The following is a 27,945-nucleotide window of genomic DNA, read 5'->3' as shown; positions in this document are numbered from 1 at the left end:
ACACACACACACACACACACACACACACACACACGATGCTCTTGCGCGCCCACAGTACAGAAGGTGGTTCCTAGCAAGGACTAACCTGGTGCAGTGTCCACAGAGCTGAGGTCAAAATGACCACAGTTCAGTGTTAACCAGGCTGGCTACAGCACCTCTACTGCTAGAGCTCTAAGTTCTTTTCCATAGAAGGTACACTGGGGAAGAACATTCACCAAGGTTCCAGAGAAAGAAGAACATAACCAATATTGTCTCCTTTTGTGTCTCCAAAAGTCATTTTTGTTCTCTTTTCTGCTGTTTTACTCAATTATTAGCTGTATTAAAGCACCCAAACATTACAAGTTCCTTTCTTTCTCTCTTGCCTAAAGCTAGTCAGTGTCCAAACACAGGCAGTGGATTCTTTTTTTTGCAGAAGACCTGGAGGCAGTATGGTGACAGGTAGCTCCTTTTAAGCCTGGTACATATAAAAAAAATAAGCTATTGAGCACTAGTGGTGCACACCTGTAATCCTAGCTACTCAGGAGGCTGAGATCTCAGGACTGAGGTTCGAAGCCAGCCCAGAAAGGCCAATCTATGAGATGCTTATCACCAATTAACCAGCAACTAGCTAACACTAGAGGTGTAGCTCAAGTGGTAAAGTACTAACTCTGAATAAAAAAAGTGGAACAAGAGAAGCACTGAGTTCAAGCCCCAGGATCAGTGCGTGCTCATGCGCCATGCACACGCGCACACACACACGCACACACACACACATCCTCAAAAACAAACATCATCCCCTCACATGTTCATGCTTCAGCACTTCCCAGAAATCACAAAACCCATTTTGTCCTGGCTAGAAATGGAAAAGAGAACAGACTTTTAGTTGTGTGTCTCCCTTTCTGATTGCTTGGTAACCTCCTTTCTCCAAACTATCCTTGCTAAGATCCTTTCTTCTGCCTTTTAATGCCTTCCTTCAGGTTTACAAGCTGCATCACAGCCTGCACCAGCCACTTACTGAGTGTGTTCATGAGCTGCGTGCTTCCCTGGGGCCGGCTAGTCCCATTGGCGATGGCGGGCCTGCTGTTGTAGGGCTGCTGGTGTGAAGGCTGTGGAGAGGCTGGGCCATTGTCCTCACCGCCGCTGCTGGAGCTGTCGTCGTCACTTCCAGAGGAGCTCTCAGAGTCCGATGAGCTGCTCCCACTGCTGCTGCTCATCTGCTCAATGATGTCCACTTCGGCCCTCAGCTCTAAAAAAAAGGAAGTCAGGTCACAATCACCAACGCTTTCAAGGCAGATCACTGAGTGGCTGTTAAGTGATAGAATAATATGCCTCTTCTTAACCATTTTTTTTTGCGGGGGGGAGGAGGCGGGTCCTGGGGCTTAAACTCTGGGCCTGGGTGCTGTCCCTGAGCTTCTTTTGCTCAAGGCAAGTGCTCTACCACTTAAGCCACAGCGGCTTTTTTTGAGTAGTTTATTGGAGATAAGAGTCTCATGGACTTTCCTGTCCAAGTTGGCTCCAAACCAGGATCCTTGATCTCAGCCTCCTGAGTAGTGAAAATTAACAGGCCACTAGTGCCTGGCTTCCTGACTTTTATATACTGACCGATGGCCATGTCTGCCAGCATCTCCACTTTCCACTGATGAAAAGCAAGGAAGAAAGTGCAAGAATGACCACACATTTTTCCTTCCCCAATATCCCATGTGGTTCCTTTAGGCATGACTAGCAAGAAGTAACCACTTCTGATCTAACCCCTACTAAGCTCCAGTGGGGACTTCCACAAGAACATTCTAGAACCCTCCGGGGGGGGGGGGGAGAGAAAAATCAAGCAGTGTAGTAACAATGCATGGAGTGCAGTGACCGTATTTGTCAGAAGAGAGCATTTCTACAGGAAAGAAAAGCAGGCTTCCCAAGAATAATTATTTATCTTTCCTTTCCTTTTTCTACTATAGGTTTCATAAAATTTATAAATATGGATAGGGCACTTAGCCTCATAACTTCTAAGAATCTGGAAGACCAAAATCATCCATTATATAAGGAGAAAGCCAACGTAAATATGTCTTAAGTTTGCGGTGAAGAGAAGTCTTCTAGGCCTGAATCCATATCCATAGCCTCTTTCATATTTATACACTTGGTGTCTAAACACTTTGAAAATTTATTCAATTTTAGATCTATTTTTCAGATAGAGTCTCATGTTTTCGCTTGAGCCAATGTGAATCACAGTCTCTTATTTATGCTTCCTGTATAGCTGGGGTGACAGGCGGGTTGCTGCTGTGCCCAGAAAATAGTTGTGATAATTTCATGAGCTTTTCCCCCCAGGCTGGTCTCAAACTATGATCTTTCTGCTCTCAACTTTCCAAGTAGCTGAGATATCAGAAGTGGGCCACCATGCCCAGCTATTTGGGATCTCACTATATAGCCCAAGCTGACCTCAAACTCATTACCTCCTACATCTGCCTCCTAAGTGCTGGGATGACAGGCATGCCAGATCCACTTTTCCCAGCGTGGTTAGGATAGTTTTAGTGCCACTCTAATTGTATCAGCAGAGAACTCAGAAACACCACAACATGTGTTTTTCACCCCCAAATTCTTAGACTTTTTTTTTTCAGTCAGACTTACAGGCATGTCCTCTGGCACTTCAGCTGGCAGTCCTGCTTATTCAACCCCAAGCTTCTAAGAATGTTGCCAAGGCAGTCACAAAGCAAGTCACAATTCCTGAACCCACTCTTGTCATATGAGACAGGGGGAGGAGGCCCCTGCCCTCATCAGCTCTGGAGCAGTGCAAGTCAATGCAGTCATGTCCATAGAACACCCTACTGCCCGCTAATTACATGGCTCTACCTCTTTTGATGTCATCCAGCTGAGGTTCAGGTGAAGGGTTATCCTTTACGGGAGAAGTTTTGGGTCCAACTGGAGGCTTTGTTGGAGCTCTGAATGGCATGGGTGGTGGAGGTGGTGGTGGCTGAGGGGGGCGAGTGGGCTGCTGTTCCATTCGGGCCTGAATTTTACTGCTGCCCTCCGCTCTGAAATGAAACAGTCATTAGGTCAGACAGGTTCAAACAGTGGTTTTGTTAGGTGACTGTGCCCCTAGAAGTCTCGGCAAACTCCAGGCTCTTTCCAGAAACTGCTAAACACTGATATCTGTAATTTTAATATGAGAATCCACTTAATGACTGCATGTTGACAGCATTCCAGTACTGTACTATGCATCCTGGATATAGAGATGAAAATACAGTAGACTCACTGACCCTCAAGGAGCTCACACTTTCTGCTCCTGACAGTCTCTATGTACTCCAGGTTGGCCTTGAACTCAAGATCTTCCTCCCTCAGCCTCTGTACTGCTGAGATTAGAGGTGCACTACCACATCTAGCAGTAATTCATACTTTACAGCAAAGAGATAAAATAGATAAGGTATAGTACAGTTATAAGAACCTGTTACTATAAAATAAGATTTGATTTATATGCAATATAAAGTTACAATAATGAATGCATCAATTCTGGAACAAATTAGCCCTTGTAAATTACTGTTTAGTTTGTTTTGTTTTGTTTTTGTCAGTCGTGGGGCTTGAACTCTGGGCCTGGGCACTGTCCCTCAGCTCTTCAGCTCAAGGCGAGTGTTCTACCACTTGAGCTACAGTGCCACTTCCGGTTTTCTGGTGCTTTATTGGAGATAGGAGTCTCATGGGCTTTCCTGCCCAGGCTGGTTTTGAACCGCAATCCTCAGATCTCAGCCTCCTGAGTAGCTAGGATGATAGGCGTGAGCCACCAGCGCCCGGCTACTGTTTAGTTTTATATTATCTATTTACTGCTTGTTTGCTATGTTAGAGTTCTTTTCCAAACTGATAAAACTATATAATGATTTTTACAAATGGACAAGTCCAGTGATTCCTAAACTTTAGCACATGAACAAGCACCTGGAGCTCTCTTGTAGCTTCTGACCTGGTGGGTCCTGAGATTCTGCATCCCAGTGCATGGGGATGTGCTGACAGTCCCCAGGCCATACTCAGTAGACAGGGAGCAGATCATTATATCAGGTACTGGGGACTGAACTCAGGGCCTTGCGCTTACTTGCTCAGCTGGCATTCTACCACCTGAGCCATGCGTCCATACCTACTTTTATTGGGTATTTTGGAGATGGAGTTTCATAGTCTTTTCCGCCTGAGCTGGCCTTGAAATACAATCCTCCAAATTTCATTCTCCTTAACAGCATGGATTACAGGTGTGAGCCAGTAAAGCCCAACTATAAATATAAAGCTTAATCCTTACAGGGCATTACAGAAACAATAATGGGATTAATAAAAATTAGCTTAATCCCAGACTAGTATATCCAGCAAAGCTAGCATTCACATTTGATGGAGAAACTAAAATTTTTAATAGTAAAGAATAAACCAGCAGTACAAAGAATCTTAAAAGGGGATTACAATCTGAAGAAAACAATCAAGAATAGGGATCCATACCAGATATATATCACTAGGAGACCAACTTAGTAAACACAGGAAGAAAGGAAAGAAGAAAAACTTAGGAAAGCAGGAAAATGACAGAAAACACAATGCACCTCTCTATAATAACCATAAATACTACTGGCTCAATTCACCAATCAAAAGAAAAAGAACTGCAGATTGGATAAGAAAACAAGATCCATCAACTTGTTGTCTTCAAGAGACCCATCTCACAGCTAAAGACAAAAACTCTGAATGAAAGGATGGAGGAAGATCTACCATGCAGATGCTCCCAGCAAGAAGGCAGGATTTGCCATCTGATAGCTAATAAACTTAACATTAAAATTATTACAAAATGACAAAGAAGGTCACTACATATTAATACAGGGAACAATCCAAGAAGAGGATATCACCATTGTCAATCTATACTTTTCAAACATCGGTGCACCAAAATATGTTAAGCAAATACTCTCAGACTTACAGAAAAAGATAGATACAAAAAACAGAATTCATCCCGTCCTGGGCTTTTCCTTGGAAGACTTCTGATTGCTTCCTCTATCTCATTATAAGTTATTGGCTTATTTAATTGACTTATTTCTGCTAGGTTTTTCCTTCCTTAGTGAGATTAGAGTCTGGAAATAGTTTTTTATAATTGTTTGCATATCTTGGGTATTTGTTGTAATTTTTCCCATGGCATCCCTGAGCTTAGTGATTTGGGTATACTCTCTTCTTTTTTTAGTCTTGCCAGAGTTTTGTCAATTTTATTAATTTTTTCCAAAAAAAACCCCAGCTTTTTGTTTTATTAATTTTATTTATGGTTTTCTTAGTCTCATCTCAATAATTTCAGCTCTTATTTTGGTTATCTCATCTAGTAACTTTAGGTTCATCTTTTTCTTGTTTCTCTAGCAGTTTTAGTTGTATCAGGAGATTATTTACTTGGTCTATCTCTGTTTTCTTGGTATGTGCACTGAGAGCAATAGATTTGCCCCTCAGGACTGCTTTTGCCATATCCCTTAGCTTTCTTTGTGATGTATATTCATTTTCATTGAATTGTAGGAACTTTTTAAACTCTTTTTAAATTTATTCTGTGACCCAGATCTTGCTTAGAAGTATGCTGTTTAATTTCCATGTGCTTGAGTAATTTCTACTATATGCTTTGTCATTGAGAACGAACTTGATTCCACTATGGTCAGATTAAATACAGGGGATTATGTTGATCCTCTTGTATTTGACACAGAAAAGGCTTTCGATAAAATACAACATTCATTCATGTTAAAAGCTCTGGAGAAAATAGGAATAGAAGGAACATTCCTTAAAGCAATAAAAGCCTTATATGACAGACCAATAGCCAATATTATAGTTAACAGGGAAAAACTACAACCAGTTCCCCTAAAAACAGGAACAAGGCAAGGATACCTACTCTCGCCACTCCTCTTCAATATAGTTCTGGAATTCTTAGCCAGAACAATAAGGCAAGAAAAAGACATTAAAGGGATCCATATAGGGGAGGAAGAAGTTAAACTTGCTTTTTGAAGATGACATGATTTTATATCCTAACAATCCCAAAAGCTCCACCCCCAAACTCTTAGAGTTTATAAACCACTTCGGCAAAGTAGCAGGATACAAAATTAACCCACAAAAAGCAGTCACCAGCAATATGCCAGCAGAAAGGGAAATCAAGGAAATAATCCCATTCACAATAATCTCAAAAATATTTAAAATACCTAGGAATTAACCTTATCAAAGATGTAAAGTATCTCTTTTTTTAAAAAAAGAAATCATACAGCACACCAGAAAATGGAAAGGCCTTCCATGTTCTTGGATAGGCAGAATTAATATAGTGAAAATGGCCATACTGCCAAAATTGATATATAAATTCAGTGCAATTCTAGACAAAAGAAAATGCAAGAGGGATCATGATACCAGATTTCAAGCTCTACTATAGAGCCATAATAACAAAGACATCTTAGTATTGGCACAATAAGAGACCCAAAGACCAATGAAACAGATTAGAAGACCCAGAAATGAAACCATACACTTACAATCAGTTGATATTTGACAAAGGAGCCAAAGACATACAGTGGAAGCACAGCCTCTTCAACTACTGGTGCTGGGAAAAATGGGCAGCCACATGAAGAAAAGTAAAAGCGGACCCAGCCTGTCACCATGCACTAACATCGACTCAAAATGGATTAAAGACTTTAACATCGGGCTGGGAAGGTGGCTCAGTGGTAGAGTGCTTGCCTTGCATGCCTGAGGCCCTGGGTTCGATTCCTCAGCGCCACATAAGCAAAAAGAAAAAAAAGCCAGAAGTGGCGCTGTGGCTCAAGTGGTAGAGCGCTAGCCTTGAGCTCAAGAGCTGAGGGACAGCGCCCAGGCCCAGAGTTCAGGCCCCATGACCGGCCTCCCCCCCCTACCCCTCCCTCAAAAAAAACTTTAACATCAAACCTGAATCTCTGAAACTACTGCAGGACAGAGTAGGAGTGACACTTGAACTTATATGCACAGGCAGGAACTTCCTGAACAGAGTCCCAGGGTCACAACAAATTGGAGAAAGACTCGATAAATAGGACTACCTTAAGATAAAAAGGTTTAAAATAAAATAGCTTCTGCACAGCTAAAGAAATAGCAACCAAACTAGAAAGACAACCAACTAATTGGGAAAAAATATTTATCAGCAATATATCAGACAAGGGCCTAATACCCATTATATAGGGAACTCAAGAAACTAACCCCTCCCAAATCTAACAAACCAATCGTTAAATGGGCAAGGGAGCTAAAGAGAGACTTCTCAGAAGAAGAGATAAAAATAGTAAAGAAACACATGAGGAAATGTTCATCATCCCTGGCTGTAAAGAAAATGTAAATAAAAACAACTCTGAAGATACCACCTTACCCCACATCCTAAATTCAGCCATTGACAAATGCTGGAGGGGATGCGGAGAAAGGAACCCTAGTGCATTGCTGGTGGGAATGTACACTAATGCAACCACTTTGGAAAGCAGTCTGGAGGTACCTCAGAAAACTAAATATAGACCTCCCCTATGACCCAGCCATACCACTCCTAGGCATCTACCCTGAGCAATGGGAACCAGGATACAAGGACACATGCACCTCCATGTTCATTGAAGCACTGTTCACAATAGCAAAGATATGGAAACAACCCAGATGCCCCACTACAGATGAGTGGATCCAAAAATTGTGGTTCCTATATACAATGGAATATGATGTAGCCATTAGGAAGGAAAAAATAATGGCATTTTCAGGGAAATGGAAGGAACTAGAGCAAATCATTTTGAGCGAGGTAAGCCAAGAGCAAAGAGATAAAAACGGCACATGATCCCCCTGATATGTGGATGCTAAAGCCAAAATGTAAGGAGATATGACAAAGTAAACGGGACTCAAGAAACAAAGGACTTCTACTCGCTTTGTCCTATCACTGCTAAATGACTCCATGTTCTTGACCACATATATGATATATATATATATATATATATATATATATATATATGCACACATCTGAGGGAAGCTAGGAGGAGGATACAGAATCAGAGGGAAACAAGAAAACATAAAACAGAAGGGTCCATCAGCTGCACTGGACATCGAGGAAAATCAAGTAAGCAACTCAAAGGTAGCAATGGGAAGGAGGGAATGAAAGGGAAAAAGGGAACAGCTTACACTAAGCAAAAGGCAAGAAACGTAAATTATCACCTGATGTGGAAGAAATAGTTGTATTGTCAAAGCTCATAGAATTCACAAACTTTATAGACCATGATAATGACAATTTGCCTTGTGAAGGTTAAAATGTGTTTGTGACTTTAAGTGTCACTATTCTACAATACTGTGAAATATTTAAAACTTACGTAACCACCTAATCTCAATAAAAAATTATTTTTAAAAATTAGCTCAATTATAAAGTACCTGCTTTCCCCCAATGACTTCCATGTTTTACAAGGCAAAGGCATTATTTCTTTTCTTGAATTTGAAGGGAAAATACTTTTTACTGATTTGTTTAGAAGACACAGAGGTTAGGAATGGCAATCAAAAACCCAGAAACAAAGGAAAATAGAAAGTGTTTTTAGTGTATTTTTTGGTCTCCAAAAGCCTCACACACTATAGCATAGAGTAGGAAAAAACAGCAATACCTCTGAACAAATGACTCATATACCCTGAGAAATATGCACACATAGTCTGAAGGGCAACACTTTTCCTAGGAGAGACATTTTATAAAATAACTCTTGATCACAGACATGTTTACAAATGAAAGATGCCTTTTGGAAGGAACATCTGGTTAAACCCATCCTTTAACTATAAAATGATGTTCAAAGAGATCACATGATAACCAGACGTGGTATATCTGGGCCCAAATGATAATGTCAAGCAACAGCAAAAATGACTAAGCACACCAGATACTCGGAACAAAGGAAAACACTCATCTGAAGGAGCACTGCACAGAACATCTGCTTTTCCACCATAAAAACCTGTGTTGCCGGGTGCCAGTGGCTCAAGCCTGTAATCATAGCTACTCAGGAGACAGATCCGAGTATCATGGTTTGAAGCCAGCCCAGATAGGAAAGCCCATGAGACTTTTATCTCCAAACACACACCAAAAAGGAAGTGGCACTGAGGCTGAAGTAGCAGAGCATTAGCCTTGAGCACCAAAGCTCAGGGACAGTGCCAGGCCCTGAGTGCAAGCCCCAGGATGGTATAAACAAAAAAACCTATGGTAGCAAACCAGCTCAGTTTGTCTCCTTCAGGATACCTACATTTATCAATCAGACAAAGCATGCTTTGCTTTCTGCTTGCTTGCTCAAGCTCAGACTTGTGTAAACCTTGAGTGCAAAGTGGGAAACTTTAACAGAAGCTCCTCAGACCCTTACCAGTGACAGGGGACAGAGGAGTTAACATTGCTGATACCACACTATGAGCAAGCAGACATTCATTTCCTTATAAAACCAGAAAAGACAAGGGTTAATGATTGTTTTAATAACATCTTCAATTGATTGAAGCAATTCAGTTTCAAAAACTTGAAGTTACATCAGTCACAAAAACCAGGGAATAGTCAGAAACAATGAAAGAATGATCAGGAGTACTGCATTTTTAAATTTGTTCCTAACAGTCATGGCTTTATTCAAAACACAGTTGCACCAAAGTATTCAAAATTTTAAGGAGAGATAATTTTCTATACATACTACTATGCAAAGAGCATTAAAACAGGACCCAAAATTTCTTTTTTTTTTGTCAGTCGTGGGGCTTGAACTCTGGGCCTGAGCGATGTCCCTCAGCTCTTCAGCTCAAGGCGAGTGCTCTACCACTTGAGCTACAGCGCCACTTCCAGGACCCAAAATTTCTATGAAACATAAACGTACCCTTACTTATTTGCATGAAAATACCACCCATAGAGCTAAGGAAATCTTAAAAGTTATCTGGAGGCTCTAAGTGTAGTCTACAAACCAAAGAACTCTTCTTTTGATTGTACAATATGATTAATAAGAAAGTTAATATACAGATTTCACTTTATAATAAGCATTTTATAATTGGCAGAGTGAGCAATTTCTAGGAACACAGGCATTTCAACTGATAAAATTAGGAGGAAAAAATGTTCATCTTTTGGAGATTTCAATCTTTCCCACCAAATTTATCTCGTGTTTTATTTCAATCAATTGTGCAGCCTTTTTAGTTTTTCACGAACTTCATAATCCTTGTTTTAAAACACTAAATTACATATCTTAAATTGAAAAAGGGAGTGACAGCAATACTATACTCAGTGATTTTTGTCTAAGAGAAGCAGAACATCAAATAATTTCCTCATACTTTTTTTAAAAAAAATTTACAAACATGACAAACAAAGAGAAATAATTTTAAATTGCCGAGGCTGTCTTGAACATTGAGCCTCCATGACAAAAGGGAGATGGACTTGTCTACTCTCAAGTTTTAGTTAGTAGCTACATAAGGAAGGAAACACAACAATCACAAATATTTTTCTATTTTTAATGGGCAAAAAAATTGAAAATACTCAATCTTCATACCAATTTAGTTTAGAATATTCTTCTAACTGCCTACTATACTCCAAGTAAATGGTGTACCTGATTATGCTTTAAAACTATAGGTAGAAAATGAAAGGTTCTGCTCAGAAATGTTGTAAATACTTTACACCGTCAGTTTCCAAATCATTTGGAAAACCAATTTAAAAAAACTGTCTCATCAACAGGCAATCACTCTGAGTTTTGAGAATGCTAATGGTATTTCCTAAAGCCTCCTCTACTTTTCTCTCTTTGTCTTGATACAGTATTACATGTTATCAACTAAGAAAGATTTAACAGTAAGCTGAGTTTGTTGCATAAAACTGTTATTCATAATACTGTATCTCAGAAAACACTCTAATTCTCCCACTTTGTTTAAAACCCAGACAAGTCTGAAAAAGTAGTTGAGGTATTAGACTAAAAAGTTTTCTGGATAGTTGCAAGTTTCTTTTTGGATAGGAGAGGGACTGAAGCTAGAAAGGAAGCTGATCATAAAGAAATGAGAGGCAAATGCATTTCTAGAATAAAACCACCACTGGCATGTCAAGATCTACAGCCTGAAAAATAGACTCACATCCTTGTCTTAGCATAATCAATTTTTCTTTCCAAAACAAAATCTTCTCATTTGTCATAAAACTCACGGACTATGTTACTGAACAGAACGTCCTCCAAATCCATGAATTTACTTTGACTGCTAAATGGACCTTTGTTATCTTGATTCTAATTTCCAATTTAGTCAAGTGACGAGATGGCCCCCAAATACTCATAGCCAGAAAAAAATAAAATAAAAATCACTGCCTTTAAACTAAAAATCTGAATCACCTCTAAAATAATAAACTTTGTCAATGAAGAGGCTTTTCTCATTTCATATTAGAGCTGACCATATTTCAGTTATTTTTAAGTAACTTTAAAACCTTACAAATGAAATGCACCCAACTATACTTGTGTAAAATTGATCATGTTTTAATTATGGGCTAAAAACATCTAAGTAAGACTAAATTAGAAAAATTAAGATTCCAAATACGTTGCTAGAGAATTTCACAATGGAGGATGAGGGAATTAGTGAAAAATTTTCTCTACATACAACATGGTCATTAGCAAACTAATAAATCTTACTTGGAATGATAAGGCAAAAATAGTAAAACCACACTTATCCTATAAGGAGTTATAGATTATCTTCTGGTAGGGAGAGCTATCATTCAAGAAAAGTAAAGAAGATGTGATCACTCTGTTCTACATCTAGAGGAGAAAATCAAATTTTAGAACAATCTAGTCATCATCTTCTTTTTCTTCTCCATCATCCTCAGCATCTCGTTTTCTCTCCTCTCCATGAAGGCCTTCTTCCCATCATCTTTATCCTGAATTTCTTCTTTCATTAAGTATGAAAGGTCCACTTCCTCTTTTCCCTCTCCCAATTCTGAATCTACTTCATCCTCTTCTTCCTCCTCATATCCTTCAAGTTTCATCTTCATCCTCATCACCTTCTTTTCCTGAGTCTGGTGCTTCATTAGCCTCCTGATCAAATCCATCTAAGTATGTGATTTGCTGCAGCATCTCAAAAATACTTTCTCTGTAATCTTCCAGGTTTGTGGTCTCACATTAAACAAGTCAAGACTTTTCAAATTTTTAAGATTTTGCAGAACTTCCACGGCACTGAGATCTTCGATTTTGTTTCCACTCAGACTGAAGTAGGTAAGGTTTGGACATTTCTCTGCCTGAACTTCTAAACTTCCAGAAATTATAGTTACCAAGTTCCAACTTTCTAAGTTTATTCAAGCTGGGAAGACATGCCAACAAACTTAATTTCACATTAGTCATACTCAGAAACTCTAGTTTAAGTATCATTCAGGCCTTCAATTTCCACACTGACACACAGGCAATTATCAAGGACTAACTCTGTTACCTCCTCCAGGGCTCTGTTCCTTAACTCCAGGCTAATCTTCCTCTTCATCTCCATGTCCTCCTGCTCTTCTGTTACTATTCTTTTCCTTTATCCCTTTCCCACTACAATCCTAATTTTTTTTTAATTGTGAAAATACTGTACAGAGGGGTTACAATTACATGGGCAAGATAGTGAGTACATTTCTTATCAAGCATTGTAGCCTCCTCCTTTGTTTACCCTTCCCATCCCTTCCCAGCCTCCTCCCACCCCCCCATACAATCCTAATTTTTTTTAAAAAAAGATTTGGAAATGAATGAAAAGCAGATATAAACGCCCACAACCACCAAATAAATGTAGAGAAGAAAGAACAGCAAATGGGAATCCAAGGAGTTAGGACTCTTAACTTGACTGCTCCCACTTCCTTGTCCACGCATGCAAGCATGCATGCATGTACACATGCACGCCCACAGTTCCTTCAATGGCTTCAATGGCTGCTTGGAGACTGAGCCTCCATGACCACGACAAGGTTTAGAAATAACATATGAGGAAGAAAAAAAAATAACATATTAGTGGCTGGGGATGTAGCTCAGTGGTAGAGTACTTGCCTAGCACACAAAATACCCTCTGTTCGAGTTTGACCACAAATGAGAGGAAAGAAAGGTCATATAAATCCAAATCATACCTTGTTTTCTTCACCTGAATGCTGCTACTGAGTTTTTCCAGCACATATTCACCAGTGTCATGATTAATAATAAGCACACAGTCTTTCTGGTAAGGCCGTTTGTTCCCCTTGAATACAGTCATTGGTGGTGTAGAACCCTGTTGCCGCAAAATACAATATTATCTAACTAAACCAGTTATAAACACCAAAATGTATACATGACCCTACTTCATCAAATCTTTCATCAGAGTTACTCAAGAACAGAAAGAAAGCTGGGTGCCAATGGCTCACACTTGTAATCCTATTCAGGAAGCTGAGTTCTGAGGTTCACAGTTCAAAACCAGCCTAGGCAGGAAAAGTCGGTGAGACTTATCTTCAATTAACCACCAGAAAACCGGAAGTGGTGCTGTGGCTCATGTGGCACAGTGCCTGCCTTGAGCTGAAGAGCTGAGGGGCAGTACCCAGGCCCAGAGTTTAAGCCCCACGACAAAAAAAAAAAAAAAAAGTAGAAAGAACTGATTTCTATTTTAACTCCTACTGGTTGCCCAGACAAAATACTACAGCAAGAACCTTTGTAAATATGCAACTGGTTCTAGGTAAACAAGAAATGTATAATGAGGGACCAGGCACAATGGTTCACAACTATAATCCCAGCAGTTGGGAAGTGGAAATCAGGAGAACTGAGTTTCAAAGACCAGACTAGGCAAAAAATTCATGAGATCTTTATCTCAACAATTAAGCTGGTCTGATGGTGCACTCATAAGCGCAGCTACACAGGAGGTATGGGTAGGAGAATCATAGTCTGAGTCCAGAAAAGGAAGAAAACTATGATATCCTATCAAAAAATAAAGCAAAAAGAGATGGGGATGCGGCTCAAGTAGTAGAATGTCTAGCAAGTATAAGGCTGAGTTCAAACTCTACTACTTCCAAAGAGGGGGAAAAGTGGGAGGGAAGGAAGGAAAGAAAAAAAAAACAGTACAAAAAAAATTAAAATTATACATGTTTCTAAGGGACTGGGGAAATATTACAGCAAACATCCAACAGAGTATCCTCCAAGGGCATGTCACTAGCCTGATTTGCTCAGAGCAAATATAATTTGCACCCACTGTGCTCAGGCCATAGAATAATATCTTTCAGTCAGCCATCTGGGCTCTGTGGGCTCCTCAGGAGAAGGTTCTCTAAGATCCTCAAGTTCTTTCCTGCCTTAGGGCTTTAACAAGACTCCAGCCTGCTACATCTGTACCCTACTTCTCAATTTGTCAACCTTCAGCTAAGCTCAAAGGTTACTGAAGGAGGCCTTCCCTGATTTTCTAGAATAACTGACATATTTCCTTATATTTATTCAAGCTTGTTACTTATGTGATATGTGCAATAAAGACAAGAAATAAGCTTTATTCAGGGTTGTATTAGTGCTTACTAACCGATCCAATACACAGTATTTAACAAATACAGGATTTAATGTCTTGCTTAGAAGCAAAATCAGCTTAGCTCTTTGACTCTGTCTTTATATTTCTACTGTAGTAGAAATTTAGAGTGGGAAGGCCCTTAGGGACCATTTACCTAACACTTTCATTTTTACATTTGGGAAAACAGGTCCAAAGGGAGATGATGTAACCTGCCACAGACAACAAGTAATGAAATAGCAGTTTGAATGGACAAATAAGTCATCTTTCTTCAACCTGGAAGTTTTCAGGTCTCTCCAGAGACTTTCTGTTGTATCACCAGATACCAACAACTTACTATGTTCCAGGAAAGAGGTGAGAGATGTACTGATTTGGTTCACTAAGAGCATTTTGTGAGTTCCTTTGGGCTTTGTGATCAGAGTGCTATCCCAGACAGAATTTTGTAGAAGTCCTTCCTACTAAAAGAGTTCAATAACACTTGTAACTGAATTTTTTATTCCTGAATTACCAAACCAGAGTTCCTGTCTGGGTCTAGTAGCACACACTTAACCCTTCACTGATATGCTCAAAAGCTGTTATGACTACACAGCAGCAGGGCAGCTGGCACCTTTCCTTTTGGACTTGGGCAAAGAGTTATGCATGTCTAACAGAGGACCTGAGTGTTCAGGCAGAATCTTGCTGACTCTATAGTACACAGTGGGGAAAGGGAGCTTGGGGAAGATGACAATCACTTCAAATCAGATGTTGGAATAACAAAAATTTCAAAATTCCTTTTCTACTTATGTTGGCACTCGAATAATCTAAAAATTTCTAAAGAGTAGAAAATACAATTTACAATAACAATACAATGATGCACTGTGATCTGACATTAAAACCAGTAACAATGAAATAAACTTACAGGGATATGTGGCAGGGTGATTGTGACTTCATCTCCTTTGCCAACCTGAAGCTCTCCTTCACAAGAAGTGTCTATAGATGCTGGCTTAAAATCATCTAAAGGAAAAGGAAGAGTATTTCTCATCACCAGGTGAATTAGATTAAGGACTTCCTGGGCATTTTCTCTCAGGAATTAAAGTTCTATCACAAAAAAAATGATGTAGCATTCTTAATTTATCATGGCAAATTTGACATATGCAAAAACAGAGAGAATGAGCTCAAGAACTTTAGTCTAACTTTAATAATTGACAAATAAGGAACACTTCCACATACTTTTCCTTCAACCCTCTCTAGACTATTTTGATGGAAATTCTTTCTCCCAATGGACACTTGGAAACTAATACCCCATCATCTACAATAAAATGTTTATCAGAGTTGTAAGGATAAGAGCAATAAAACATATGAAGAAGATTCTTGACTGTAAAAGCTTGCATGAAATATGACAGACACAGCATCCTATATGTTTTTATTTTGCACATAAGAGGAAATTGCTGCACTCAAGTTCCATAGCTATGGAGGAAAAAAAAAACTTCTGAAGACATACTTTTTATATTAAGATACACTCGTCTCAAACTGCAGGCCACCTGCACATGTGAACTGAACTCTCACTTAAATTCCCCACTGCCAAGCTGGGTGCTGGTGGCTCATGCCTGTAATCCTAGCTACTACTCAGGAGGCTGAAATATGAGGATCAAGATTCAAAGCCAGCCCAGGCAGAAAAGTCCCCGGGGAGACTCTTATCTCCAATTAATCATGCAAAAACAGAAGAGGAGCTGTGGCTCGAAGTAGTAGAGCATTAGCCTTGAGCAAAAGAGTTCAGGGATAGGGGGAGTTCAAGCCTCACAACCGATAAACAAAATTACCCACTGCTCTTATCATAAGCTAAGGAAATGACTGAGCAACCATCTCTCATATTCCCAATGTGTTCTCTTTGAAAAAGCTGGATCTGCTGTCAGCAAGAAGCAGTTATGGTCTGCCAAGTGACCACACAAAGATGAAACTTCATTATCTTACACACCCTCTTCCTAAGTGTTGAGTCACATCTATTTGCCTCCCTGACAAAAACAAGTATTAACACCACAGGAAACCAGAAGCTTGTGAATCATAGAGGGATGCTCAGTCAGCCAAAATACCCAGGACAAAGTGGCAGTGCCTCTCTCCAGAGAGTCTATAATCATGTGGAAAAGGACCCCGCATAATGACCATTTTCCAACACTACTTATGTCTGCTCTCTCCTGTTTCCAAACATAGATGAAGCCTTAACCTACGCCAGGCTCAAAGACTCTCATTCTTCATCCACAAGGGACTTGGCCTAGAATCAGGGTGCTATAGGTGACCTAACATCAGTGTCAAATAAGACAAGGGAGGAGAGGAGTGATGGATCGCAGAAAAGATGTGGGGGGTCCTTATTCGAGCGGCAAAGTAGTGTCAGGATGGAAGAATCGAGGCCGCAGGGATCAGAAAACGGAGGAAAGAAAGGAACGGAATCGGACGTGTATAAGGCTCAGATCACACGAAGAGTGTTAGAAATGGAGCGCTCTGAGGGGATAGCTAGACAGTGGGGGAGCTGGGTAGGAATGCCGACTGGGAAGAAAGATCTGGAGCTCAAAAGGAGGGCAGTGTGTCTGGATGACTGGGAGCAGGGCATGGCACACGAAAAGGAGCAATGTTAGGTAAAAAGAATCGCTGGGAAGGACCGACGATTGTTTTGGGGAGCCGACTGGAAAAAACCAGATCAGATCCGAGTCTCTGAGAATCCAGAGTGACAGAAGGAACTGACGTCGGCAGGGGGCTCCCCGGCCTCGGGAGGGCGGAGGGAAACCCCGGGGGCGCGCCGATGGGGGGCGCGGCGGGGGGGGGGTCCCGACTCACAGCGGATGGTGTGGAAGGAGGCGCGCGGCCGCTTCTCGAAGCTCTCCCCGAGCCGCAGGCAGTGTTCCTCGCGGTCCAGCAGCGGGTTCGCCGTCCCGTTCATGGCCCCGCACGAGCCCCGCGCCCGCACCGGCGCTCTCCGGGCGCCGCCGCCGCCGCAGCCCGAGCTCCCGGCGCCCGCGGCGGGAAGGACGGAGCTGCCGGGACCCCGTTCCGGAGCACGCGGACAACTCAGCCCGCGCCCACCCGGGTCCGGACACAAGTCTTCTCCGCGTCGGGGCGGGGGAATACTTCGAGGAAGCAAGGCCACCGTACTTCCGGCGCAGGGGAGGGACTTCCGGGTTCCCAGCGGAAGCGGCAGGGGCGGCGCCATGGTAAGGGAAATCCGCCCCGAGAGTTCGCGAGGCGGATGGTTGGTGGTCTTCACCTCAAGTGTCACCACCGAGTCCGGAGCTGGGCCGAGGGTAAGTGCGCCCTCCCTACGTCGCTGGTCGCTGGCTAACCCGGGAGCCGATGTTGGCGAGGCCCGGGCGTGCTGGCGGCCTGGACTGACGCGTCCGCGGTGGCTACTGCCGGCGTCGCGCGGAGACCCTGCGGATCTGGCCTCGATTTCCCTCGCGAGTCCTGAGGAAAAAGGACCCTGGGGGACCCAAGTCACAGGTCACCGGGTCACTTCCCCTTCTGACTCGGTCCTCGGATGGTGACGCTTCCCTCGGGTCCGAGCGACAGCCTTTGAGTGCGATTAGAAACTCGGGCGGCTCCGTGTAGCTTCGTCTCCGGCGGGAGGCGACTAGAGAACTCCAAGCCCAAAGCCAGCATCCCGCTTCCCTCACTCAGTCCCGCAGCTGCCCGAGTTTACCCTGTTCACGGTTACCGACACTGAAGTTTTTTCTTCCCAAGGTTTTTCAGTAAATTCATGGAGAGTATACTTTTTTTGTAAACCTAACCGATTTCTTGCAAGAGTTGACTCCTCCTTGGTTCGGTGACTGAGGCATTTCTGACAACGGGTAGGGACAACATCTTGGTCTTTGTGACCTCTCCTAGAGAGCTGGGGTTTTGTGTAAAGTCATCTGCTAAATGTTTGGTGACTTGAATCCAGTGTCTCCAAGAAACCTCTAACCCAACGTCTTGAACTATTTTACAACCACAAATACCAATGTTCTAAAAAAAAAAAAACTGTTCTAAAACTACTAACCAGAGTTTCTTATTTCCTGTGAAGGACCCTGTGCTGTTGAGACCTGAAAACCACTAGAAGAAAGCACATCAGAGCCCAGTGCCTCAGATCTGAGGATCACAGTTTGAAGCCAGCCCAGGCAAGAAAATCCACGACACTCATCTCCAATTAACAGCAAAGAGCCAAAAGTGGAGGTGTTAGGCTAAAGTTAAGTGAGTGCATAAGGCCCTGAGTTCAACCCCCAGCACCATCAAGAGAAAACACACACACACACACACACATTGGAGAAAAGCCTGTGTCTGCAGCATCAGCATGGATTCCCCAAATTATTCTCAGCCGGAGGATTTGTAGCAGTGGTAGGTGTATATTACCTTCAACTAGTGAGATGGCTTCTGTGCAGAAGAAAAAACTGCAAACAAGGATCCTCAGCTTTGAAGAAGAGGAGAAATTGAAAAGAGACCAAGTTCTGGTATCTGATTTTAAACAGAAAAAACTGGAAAAAGAAGCTCAGAAGAACTGGGACCTTTTTTACAAAAGAAATAGTACCAATTTTTTCAAAGATAGACACTGGACTACCAGAGAGTTTGAGGAGCTAAGATCGTGTAGGGAGGTGAGCTAGTATTTCTCCTTATTCTGAACTGTTTTAGAAGGTGATGAGGACTACTTTATTGCTTTCCTAGAGGAAATATGAAGTAGAAAGAATTTATAAATATATAGGTAAGAGAAGTAGTTTTCTATTTAAACCTAATCTGAAAGTTGCAAACATGAAATACTCAAACTGAGTTAATGTTAGTGACAAACTGAAAACAATAGTACTAGTTAATGAAGTATTTACCGTGCTATTTTATTTTGTTTTAATGGTGCTGGGTTTGAACTAAGGGCACTCTCCCAGCCCGTCTTTACTATAGTTATTTTAAGAATAAAGTCTTGTGTTTTCGCCCAAGGTAGTCTCCAATTTGAATCCTCCTGTCTGTGTATGTCAGGCACATTCTTGACTGCAGGCACATGCCAGCATGCCCCCCTTTTTAGCTGAGATTGGGTCTCATTAACTTTTTGCTCCAATTGGCCTCCTTCCAGAGTAGCTAATGTTACAAGCATGAGCTGTTGAGCCCCACCATAGCCCTCTTACAAGGGCCATGTTCTCCCACACTGATATTTGCAAGTAAAACTGAGTCACACTGATGTTTAAGGACAGAATACAGGGACAGAGAGGAGTTGGGATTTGAGTATAGGAAATTATTCCCCAGTCTGTTCCATTCATTCAGGCTAGTACATTCAAGGTTTTTAATGGTTTTTTTTTTTTTTTTTTGCCACATCAAACTGTCCAAGGTTGGATGAGGATGAGGTACCAGGGTTAGTTTTTGATGAATAGTTCTCTTTATTGTTTGCTCCATAAAGGTCATACTGTCTTCTACATTCTGGACCTTGTCGTTCATTTCTTCACTAGGCAAATTAGATATACTGTGACTTATGACTTCTCTTTCCCCAGTATGAAGGTCAGAAATTGACTATACTTGAAGCTGGTTGTGGTGTTGGAAACTGTTTGTACCCACTTTTAGAAGAAGACTTAAATATCTTTGCCTATGCCTGTGATTTCTCTCCAAGAGCAGTTGAATATGTTAAGGTTGGTGTGCCACACATTGTGCTATGTTTCTATTTTCTTAGATCTGTTTGACCTGTTTGCCTAATTGCAGTCCTCTCCCTGGAGCTATGATCACTGTGCATGTAGTTTTCCTTTTATAGGCATATTCAGTGTGTATAGAAACAGCTTGATCAGAACACATAACATGCCTAACACCTTCTTTATAGTCTTTTTTTCTTTGTTAAACTATTTTAAAGTAAGTTACAAACACCAAGATTCCTAGTATGTCTTTTTTTTACACAATGACAGCTCAAAACAATAAATGTAATCCTCTAATATCATTCCAGATTCAAATTTCCCCAAATAGTTCTCCCCCATAATTTTGTAGCTACTTTCAATCCAGTCAAGGATTACTTAACACTATTAAGTCATTTAAATCTAGTGATCTTAAAATACTCTTGCCCAGCCCCTTACCTTTTTCCCACTGAGGTTGATGTTTTGTAGAGATCAAGTCAATATACTGTCATAGGTCCTACATTCCAAATTGCCTAATATGTCTCTCTAGTCCCTGCACCGCCTATAAATTAAAAATTAGATTTAATCAGGTAAAGTGTTTTGGTAGGTGATATTGTGTCTTGAATATTATATTCTGTCAGAAGGAAACAATGTCTGGTGATCCTACTATAAGTGTTACTAGTTTTATTTACTCATTTAAGGTGGTAACTGCCTTAATTCTCCCATTCTGAAAGCATTTTACCATTGACAGATATGGTAGACTTTTTGGCAAGATGCCAAAGTGTCTTACCAATCAGAGTTTTAGGATTCACTAAACTTATATATATGTTAAATATATATATTAAACTTAAATATATGTGTGTGTATATACACACATGTATAATTATGTAATTTCATATCTAGTATAACCTGAATTTATTCACTCTACATTATATACAGTTAGTGCAAGTAGATTACTACATCATACTTGAGCATTCACATATAAATTTCAGTAGATAATGTCAAATTGCCTTCCAAAAAGGCCATGCCTACTTATAATTTCACCAATAGTAAAAGACACCTTTTATCTATTTCCCTCAATATTTCATACTAGCTTTTTTCTCATTTTTCCCAATTGTGGTCACAAAATAATGTCTCCATATTCACTTTGTTTTTTCCCCTATTGTCAGAGATACTGAAGACTTTGTATGTAAATAAGTATTACTCCTTCCTCTGCCGTGAGTTCCTATATACTACATGTATTTATTGTCTATTTGCCAGTTACTGCTCTAAGCAGTAGGGGGTTGGGCAGTAAGCAAGAGAAAAATTGATGTGCAGCTCATATTACAGTAGATGAAAAATTGTTCATAACTCTTGCCCATTTTTCCATTTGTTGCTTCCTTATTTTTACACTATATGTAAAATTGTGTGTGTGTGTGTGTGTGTGAAGGTGAAACATTTCTTCTAGTTTATCAGCATTGTTGAATGGTGGCACTTTGCCTACAGAATTTAAATTGTGTCAAAAAAGTGTTTTTGTGCTTTAGTCAGAAACCCACATTCCACCTGCCTCACCCTCTTTGAGTACTAGATTAATCTGGGAAAAAAATTGGTCATTATTGCTTCAGATAATTTCTTTAGCCTTGGCTCTGATTTTTCCCTCTGGATTCCAATGACATGTGACTTCTCTCATTTGTTAGGGCTCCACACTCTTGTTTAAATAGATTCCCCCTTTTTCCTCTGTGCATAGTTGTTTGTAATTTCTATTGCCCTATCATCAAGTTCACAGATTCTTTCCTAGGCCTTGGCTTTCCTACTGATCTACATAGCAGAAGCATTATTCATTTCCATTGCCATGTTTTTGGCTTCCTTCATTTGAATTTGAGTCTTTTTATAATTTCTATCCCTAAAATTACCTACCTGATCCTACTTGTTGTCTGTCTATTCCACTAGAGCCTTTAACATTTTAATCATAGTTATTTTAAATATCCCAACTTCGAGTTCCATCATCCACACTGTATTAGTGTCTGACTCTGATGAATTCTTTCTTCAGACTGCTTTTTTTTTTCTTGCCTTTTGATGTGCCTTGTACTTACTTGTTGAAGCTGGATAGATTATTAGGTCAGCATGTACTGAGGTAATAGGGACTTGTAATAATCTAAGTAGGAGTTGGCTTGTATTTGCAGTTGTTGACATAGTTACTTGTTAAGTTTGTTACTATGGGCATCAGAGACTTAAAACTCCCTGGTTACTATTTTTGTCTGTTTTTGGCTTTGGGTCTTCCCTTTGTGCTCTTCCCCAAATAGAACGTGTCTTGCTGTTTTCCTAATTGTTATTCTGTTATTACTGGGGCTTTTAAGGGATGTGTGAAATAGTGTTAAGTCTTTTGTTCCTCTCTGGTTTTGAACTGTGCAGTAGGCCTGTGTGTCGGTTCTCTGAGAATCCGGCTTTCCTTGCCCATCAATCTCCCAGCTAGCCGTGTCTACTAGTGTCCCCCTCTGTGATCCTGAAATCATTTTCCCAGGATTACCTGTGTTTGAACAGAGTATGTCCTGTTCCCTACCTACCTTATTTTTTTACCAGTGCCCTGAGGCTTCAGCCAGATGACTTTTCCCCTGTAGATTCAGTCTTTTTCTTCCTTAAAGGATAGGAGAAAAGCCAGCACCAGAAAGAACACCATCTTCTCTGTGATAGCCTGGTGGTATTCCTGTGAAACACCTTTAGATGTCTGAGGGAGATCCTGTGATTTCCTGCTCTTAACACCCATCCTTGATCAGCAGCAATTTGCCAGACTTTATCTTTCAGTCTGGAGGCCTCTGTCTTGGGTAAGCAAGGATTTGGGATGGTAGATTCTGTTAGCTCTGTTCTTTGATGGGTCTATACAGACACACAAAAAGTCATTATTTTTCTGTCTTTCCATGTACTTTTTTTTTTTTTTTTGTCAGTTGTGGGGCCTGAACTCTGGGCCTGGGCACTGTCCCTCAGCTCGTCAGCTCAAGGCTAGCGCTCTACCGCTTAAGCCATAACACCACTTCCAGCTTTTTCTGCTTATGTGGTGCTGAGGAATTGAACCCAGGGCCTCATGCATGCAAGGCAAGCACTCTACCACTGAGCCAACTTCCCAGCCTGTCCATGTACTTTCTTGCTGTGGATATAGGAATTATGTTTTTCACTGCTGTTTATCTCTGAGCTAAAACTGGCAGTCCTCTAATGTACCTGGTAGCCGGTTGCCAGAACATAATACTACTGAATTATTACCATTATTGTTTACTTTTTAATCTGAATCTTGTGTTCTTTTTGCACTATCTCAAAACACGTTGTTTTATCACTACCTTCTATAGTATGCTTTGATGATTGGTAGTCGTATCTCCTTCCCTGTTCTTCATTTACATTTTCTTTTAATGTATAACTTACACTTTCAGATAAGTTAGGTCTTACCTTATCAAGTTTCTGTACTATAAATCTATTAGGGCTCAGTTGAGATTGCTTTGGATTTATACATGTAATTATGAATTGACATCTTTTAAATACAGAATTTTCCCATCTGATAATTTTGTGTCCATAACATTTATGAGCATGTATTGAAGTCCAGAAAAATGTATCAGGAACACATCTTTTAAAAGAAAAATAAAAAACGATTAGGCTTATTCTCTGAATTACTGGAAAATATACCTCAGAAGAACTATGGGAGCATCTGAGTAAAGGGACTAGGACTTCTTAGGGGTTTAGGCCAGGATTATATTACTCTGGAAAAACATGCTTCAGAGATACTCAGTTAGGATCACGGTTGAAAGCCAGCTTGGGCAGGAAAGTCCAAGAGACTATCTCCAATAAACCACTCAAAAGACTGGAAGTGGTGCTGTGGCCCAAGGCAGTAGAGTGCTAACCTTAAACTGAAGAGCTGAGGGACAGTGCCCAGATCCAACAAAAACAACAAAAAAGATATATATGATATATATATGCTCATTTAGGGATCCATGATTGACTATGATCTCTCTCAGTTAAAAATGATTTGCTCAAATACCTTGTTCCTTGTGGTAGAATTAACTGTTGAATGCTTTGGATATGAATGATTTATCTCTCAGTTTTTCCCAGTAACAAATAACCATCCATTTCTGTGCAGGACACAGTAGAAATAAGATCATCTTTTAATGCTATGTGTTGCTGGAAGCATCAGCTTGATGGTTGCAGTAAAATTCCTTTTTGTTTTCTCTGTAGCAAAATCCGTTGTATAACACAGAGAGATGCAAGGTTTTCCAGTGTGATCTCACTAAAGACGATCTTCTGGAGCATTTGCCACCTGGATCTATAGATGTTGTCATGTTGATATTTGTGCTCTCAGCCATTCACCCTGAGAAGATGCACCTTGTTTTACAAAACATTTATAAGGTTAGTGATTGGTCCCCAAGCTTACCTTCCTTCTGAGGCTCATATACAAAAAGAGCCACATAGTCTCCCCAGTTTGCCCTGCTGTAGCATAAAACATCACCTTAACTTTGCATTTGTGCAGTGCCATGACTGCCCTTCAGAGCTAGACCAGCCCTGGGACAAGTATGTTTAGACAATTGCCTGGGGTCCATGGAATCATCAGTACCTAGATTCAAGACCTGGCCACACTGACTGGGAAGTGGCTCAGTGGGTAGAGTGCTTGCCTCACATGCATGAGGCCCTGGGTATGATTCCTCAGCACCACATAAGCAGAAAAAAACTGGAAGTGGCGCTGTGGCTCAAGTGGTAGAGCACTAGCCTTGAGCTGAAGAGCTGAGGGACAGTGCCCAGGCCCAGAGTTCAGTCAGGTCCATGACCAACCAAAAAAAAAAAAGTTCATTTTCTCTGAGCCTCAGTTACTTTACCTATAAAATGTTGAAGTGATGATTCTGAGATCAGAGGAGTGAAGGGAAACAAAGTAGGTGCGTACACTGCTTAGCATAATACCTATACCATGGTAATTGCTCTTTAAGAGTCAGCTATTAGCCAGGTGTTAGTGGCTCACACCTGTTATCCTTGTTACTCAGGAGGCTTAGATCTGAAAATTGAAGTTAGAGCCAGCTCTAGCAAACAGGTCCTCAAGACTCTTACCAACTGAAAGCTGGAAGTGCAGATGTGGCTCAATTAGTGAGCACCAGTCTTGAGCAGAAAAAGTCAAGGAAGAGCATGAGGACCACAGTTCGAGCCTCGGTACTAGCACATTTGCAGCCACACATACACACTTTTTAAAAAGCCATTACTATTGTTATTAGAGAGTGGAAGAGGATCCAGTGAAATGTCTGGCAAGCTGTCATATACTCAGCTGTACCAGTTCCTTGCATGGTGGGCAAGCTATACATGATTTCAGTGGTACAGTCAGAGCAAAATGAGACCCAGAATAAGGATGAGCAGTTCAAGGAAGTAGAACACCAAGATGACATTTTCTTAGAGAGCATTCATATTATGGGTATTCCATTATGCCCCCTTTTGTAATTCCCACTCAGCTAAATGATTGTAATTCCTAACTTAATTGGGTTGTCTGTGGCTTGACTCGAGTTCCGCAGAGTACCATGCAGCCTGCTTTTGTTTCACAGGTACTGAAACCAGGCAAAAGTGTCTTGTTCCGAGACTACGGGCTATATGATCATGCCATGCTTAGGTTTAAAGCTGGCAGCAAACTAGGAGAAAACTTTTATGTTCGACAAGATGGAACCAGATCTTATTTTTTTACTGATGGTAAGATGAATGGACTCTCTCCTTGAAATGCTTTGTTCTTTGGTTATGTTTACTTGATTAAGTTAGCACTGCAGGGTAGGGGCACTCACACACTGTAGGTGGCAGTGCTGAGATTGAGCCCTGGGGATAATAGACGGGCTCAGATAGGCTACATGTTGCCCTCAATTTTTGTGCTGGAAAAAGAAGGAAGGATGTCAGGAATTCTCTCTGCTCACTCAGAAATAAAGCAGAGATGAACAGTACCTGGCATTACTTCCCTAGGTCCCAAAGATGTGAACCATCTTCAATAAAAGTGATTGTATAAGTTTTCAGATATACACATCTGCTATAAAGGGACAGTTAAAGTCATTTTGGGTAAGAAAATGCTGGTCCTATTTCAATCAGGTGGTTTTTTAAATTTTTTTATTACTTTGTTGTATTGTGGGATTACCTTTACATACGTCAGGTAATAAGTATATTTCTTTCCTTTAGCATAGTATCATCTGTTCCCTCATCTCTCCTATTCCTTTCCTCCCATCTCTGCATAGTTCACTTTCATCAGTGAGCCAGTGAGCTCCTTTTTCACCTATTTTCCACTGCTTCTGTGCCCTCCCTCCACTTTTCCTCAGATGTGCACATAAATACACCACATATGAAGTAAAGAATACAAAGCCATCAGAAAATGAAAAAGCAGCTTAAGAAAAAAAGTCCTTTGTTCCACATCTTTGGAGTTCATTTCAGTATGTATATTTTATATACATATGAAGAGGTGCTTGAGTATAACAGCTTGGGGTTTTTTCCTAAGACTCATCTTTTGGTCTCACTGTCTAAAATCATGTGTAATTTGCCATGTCCCATTGTGTTTTAAATTTAACTTCCACATATTAGGGAGAACATGTGCCATTTGTCTCTGATCTTGGCTTACCTTACATAATTTATTCTAGTTTCATCCATTGCCTCTGCGAATGCCATTATTTTATCCTTCCTAATGGCTGTGTAAAATTCCATTGTATATAGGTACCACATTTTTTGGATCCATTCATCTATTGTGGGGCATCTGAGTTGTTTCCATGCCTTGGCTATTGTCAATAGTGTGGCAATTTATATGGACATGTAGGTGTCTTTGTCATATCCTGATTCATTGTGCTCAGGGTAGATTCCTAGGAGTGGTTTGGCTGGGTCATAGAAAGGTTTATGTTTAGTTTTTTGAGGAACCTCCAGACAGCTTTCTCCACAATGGTTGTATTAGTTTACATTCCCACCAGCGGTGCAGTAGGGTTCCATTTTTTCCACATCCCTCCAGCATTAGTTGGTGTCGGAATTCAAAATATTGGCCAATCTAACTGGGTTAAGATGGTATCTCAGGTTGTTTTTAATTTGCATTTCCTTTATGGTCAGTGATGATGAACATTTTCTCATGCATTTCTTAGTCATTCTTCCCTCTTCTTCTGGAAAGTCTCTCCTTAGCTCCCTTGCCCATTTAGTGGTTGGTTTATTAGATTTGGTAGGGGTTCATTTCTTGAGCTCTCTGCATATATTGGATATTAGGCATTTGTCTGATGTATTGCTGGGAAAGATCTTTCTAGTCTTTCTAGTTCAATAGTTATGTCCTTAGCTGTACAGAAACTTTAGTTTTAATGTAGTCCCACTTGTTGAGTCTCTTACCTGTTGTGCCCCTGGGACTCTATCCAGGAAGTTCCTGCCGGTAAGTTCAAATGTCTCTCCTACTCTCTTGCAGTAGTTTTGAGTTTCAGGACTGATGTTGAGATCTTTAATCCACTTTGGGTTACGTTAGTGCATGGAGACAAGCATAGATCCGTTTTCAGTTTTCTGCATGTGGCTGCCCAATTTTCCCAACACCAATAGTTAAAGAGGCTATGTTTTTTTCCACTGTATGTCTTTGGCTCCTTTGTCTAATATCAAATGACTAAGTATGTGGTTTTATTTCTGGGTCTTCTAATCTGTTCCATTGACCTTCGGGTCTTTTTTTGTGCCAATATCAAGCTGTTTTTGTTATTATGGTTCTGTAGTAGAGTTTGAAATCTGGTATTGTGATACTGCCTGCATTGTTTCTTTTGCCTAGAATTGCTTTGGCTATTCTAGGTCTTTTGTTGTTCCATATGAATTTTTAGATTGTTTTCTTTATCAGTAAAGAACATCATTGGGATTTTGATGAGGATTGCATTGAATATGTGTATCATTTTTGGCAGTATGGCCATTTTCACAATACTGATTTTACCTATCCATGAATATGGAAGGTCTTTCCATTTCCTGGTGCCCTCTTTGATATCTGTCTTAAAATTTTTTTTTTTTTGGGGGGGGG

The 27,945-nt window shown here is 40.7% G+C and overlaps 2 protein-coding genes and 1 pseudogene across 3 annotated transcripts in view; 1 reads left to right on the top strand and 2 right to left on the bottom strand.

The window, feature by feature from the left end:
* Positions 1-17,566, bottom strand: part of Eaf1 (ELL associated factor 1) — a 21,579-nt gene extending 4,013 nt beyond the window's left edge. Inside the window, exons 1-5 of the mRNA XM_013022157.1 lie at positions 17,194-17,566; positions 15,284-15,378; positions 13,004-13,140; positions 2,818-2,999; positions 995-1,225 (exon numbers count right to left, since the gene is read on the bottom strand). Of these exons, the coding sequence (XP_012877611.1) occupies positions 995-1,225; positions 2,818-2,999; positions 13,004-13,140; positions 15,284-15,378; positions 17,194-17,566 (1,018 nt within the window). The remainder of the gene's footprint in view (positions 1-994; positions 1,226-2,817; positions 3,000-13,003; positions 13,141-15,283; positions 15,379-17,193) is intronic.
* Positions 11,709-12,396, bottom strand: LOC105989852 (annotated as a pseudogene).
* A 1,019-nt stretch (positions 17,567-18,585) lies between the features above and the next one.
* The window catches only part of Mettl6 (methyltransferase like 6), a 12,055-nt gene continuing 2,695 nt past the window's right edge, over positions 18,586-27,945 (top strand). The window contains exons 1-4 of one of the 2 annotated variants that reach the window (XM_013022158.1): positions 18,586-18,977; positions 19,857-19,991; positions 24,159-24,329; positions 25,502-25,643. In XM_013022158.1, the coding sequence (XP_012877612.1) occupies positions 18,753-18,977; positions 19,857-19,991; positions 24,159-24,329; positions 25,502-25,643 (673 nt within the window). In that variant the 5' untranslated portion in view covers positions 18,586-18,752. The remainder of the gene's footprint in view (positions 18,978-19,856; positions 19,992-24,158; positions 24,330-25,501; positions 25,644-27,945) is intronic. The other variant, XM_013022159.1, reaches the window with a different exon arrangement.

The sequence above is a fragment of the Dipodomys ordii genome, unplaced genomic scaffold (assembly GCF_000151885.1).
Source record: "Dipodomys ordii isolate 6190 unplaced genomic scaffold, Dord_2.0 Scaffold60, whole genome shotgun sequence".
NCBI classification, from domain to species: Eukaryota; Metazoa; Chordata; class Mammalia; order Rodentia; family Heteromyidae; genus Dipodomys; species Dipodomys ordii.
This window is presented reverse-complemented; position numbering and strand designations above follow the sequence as displayed.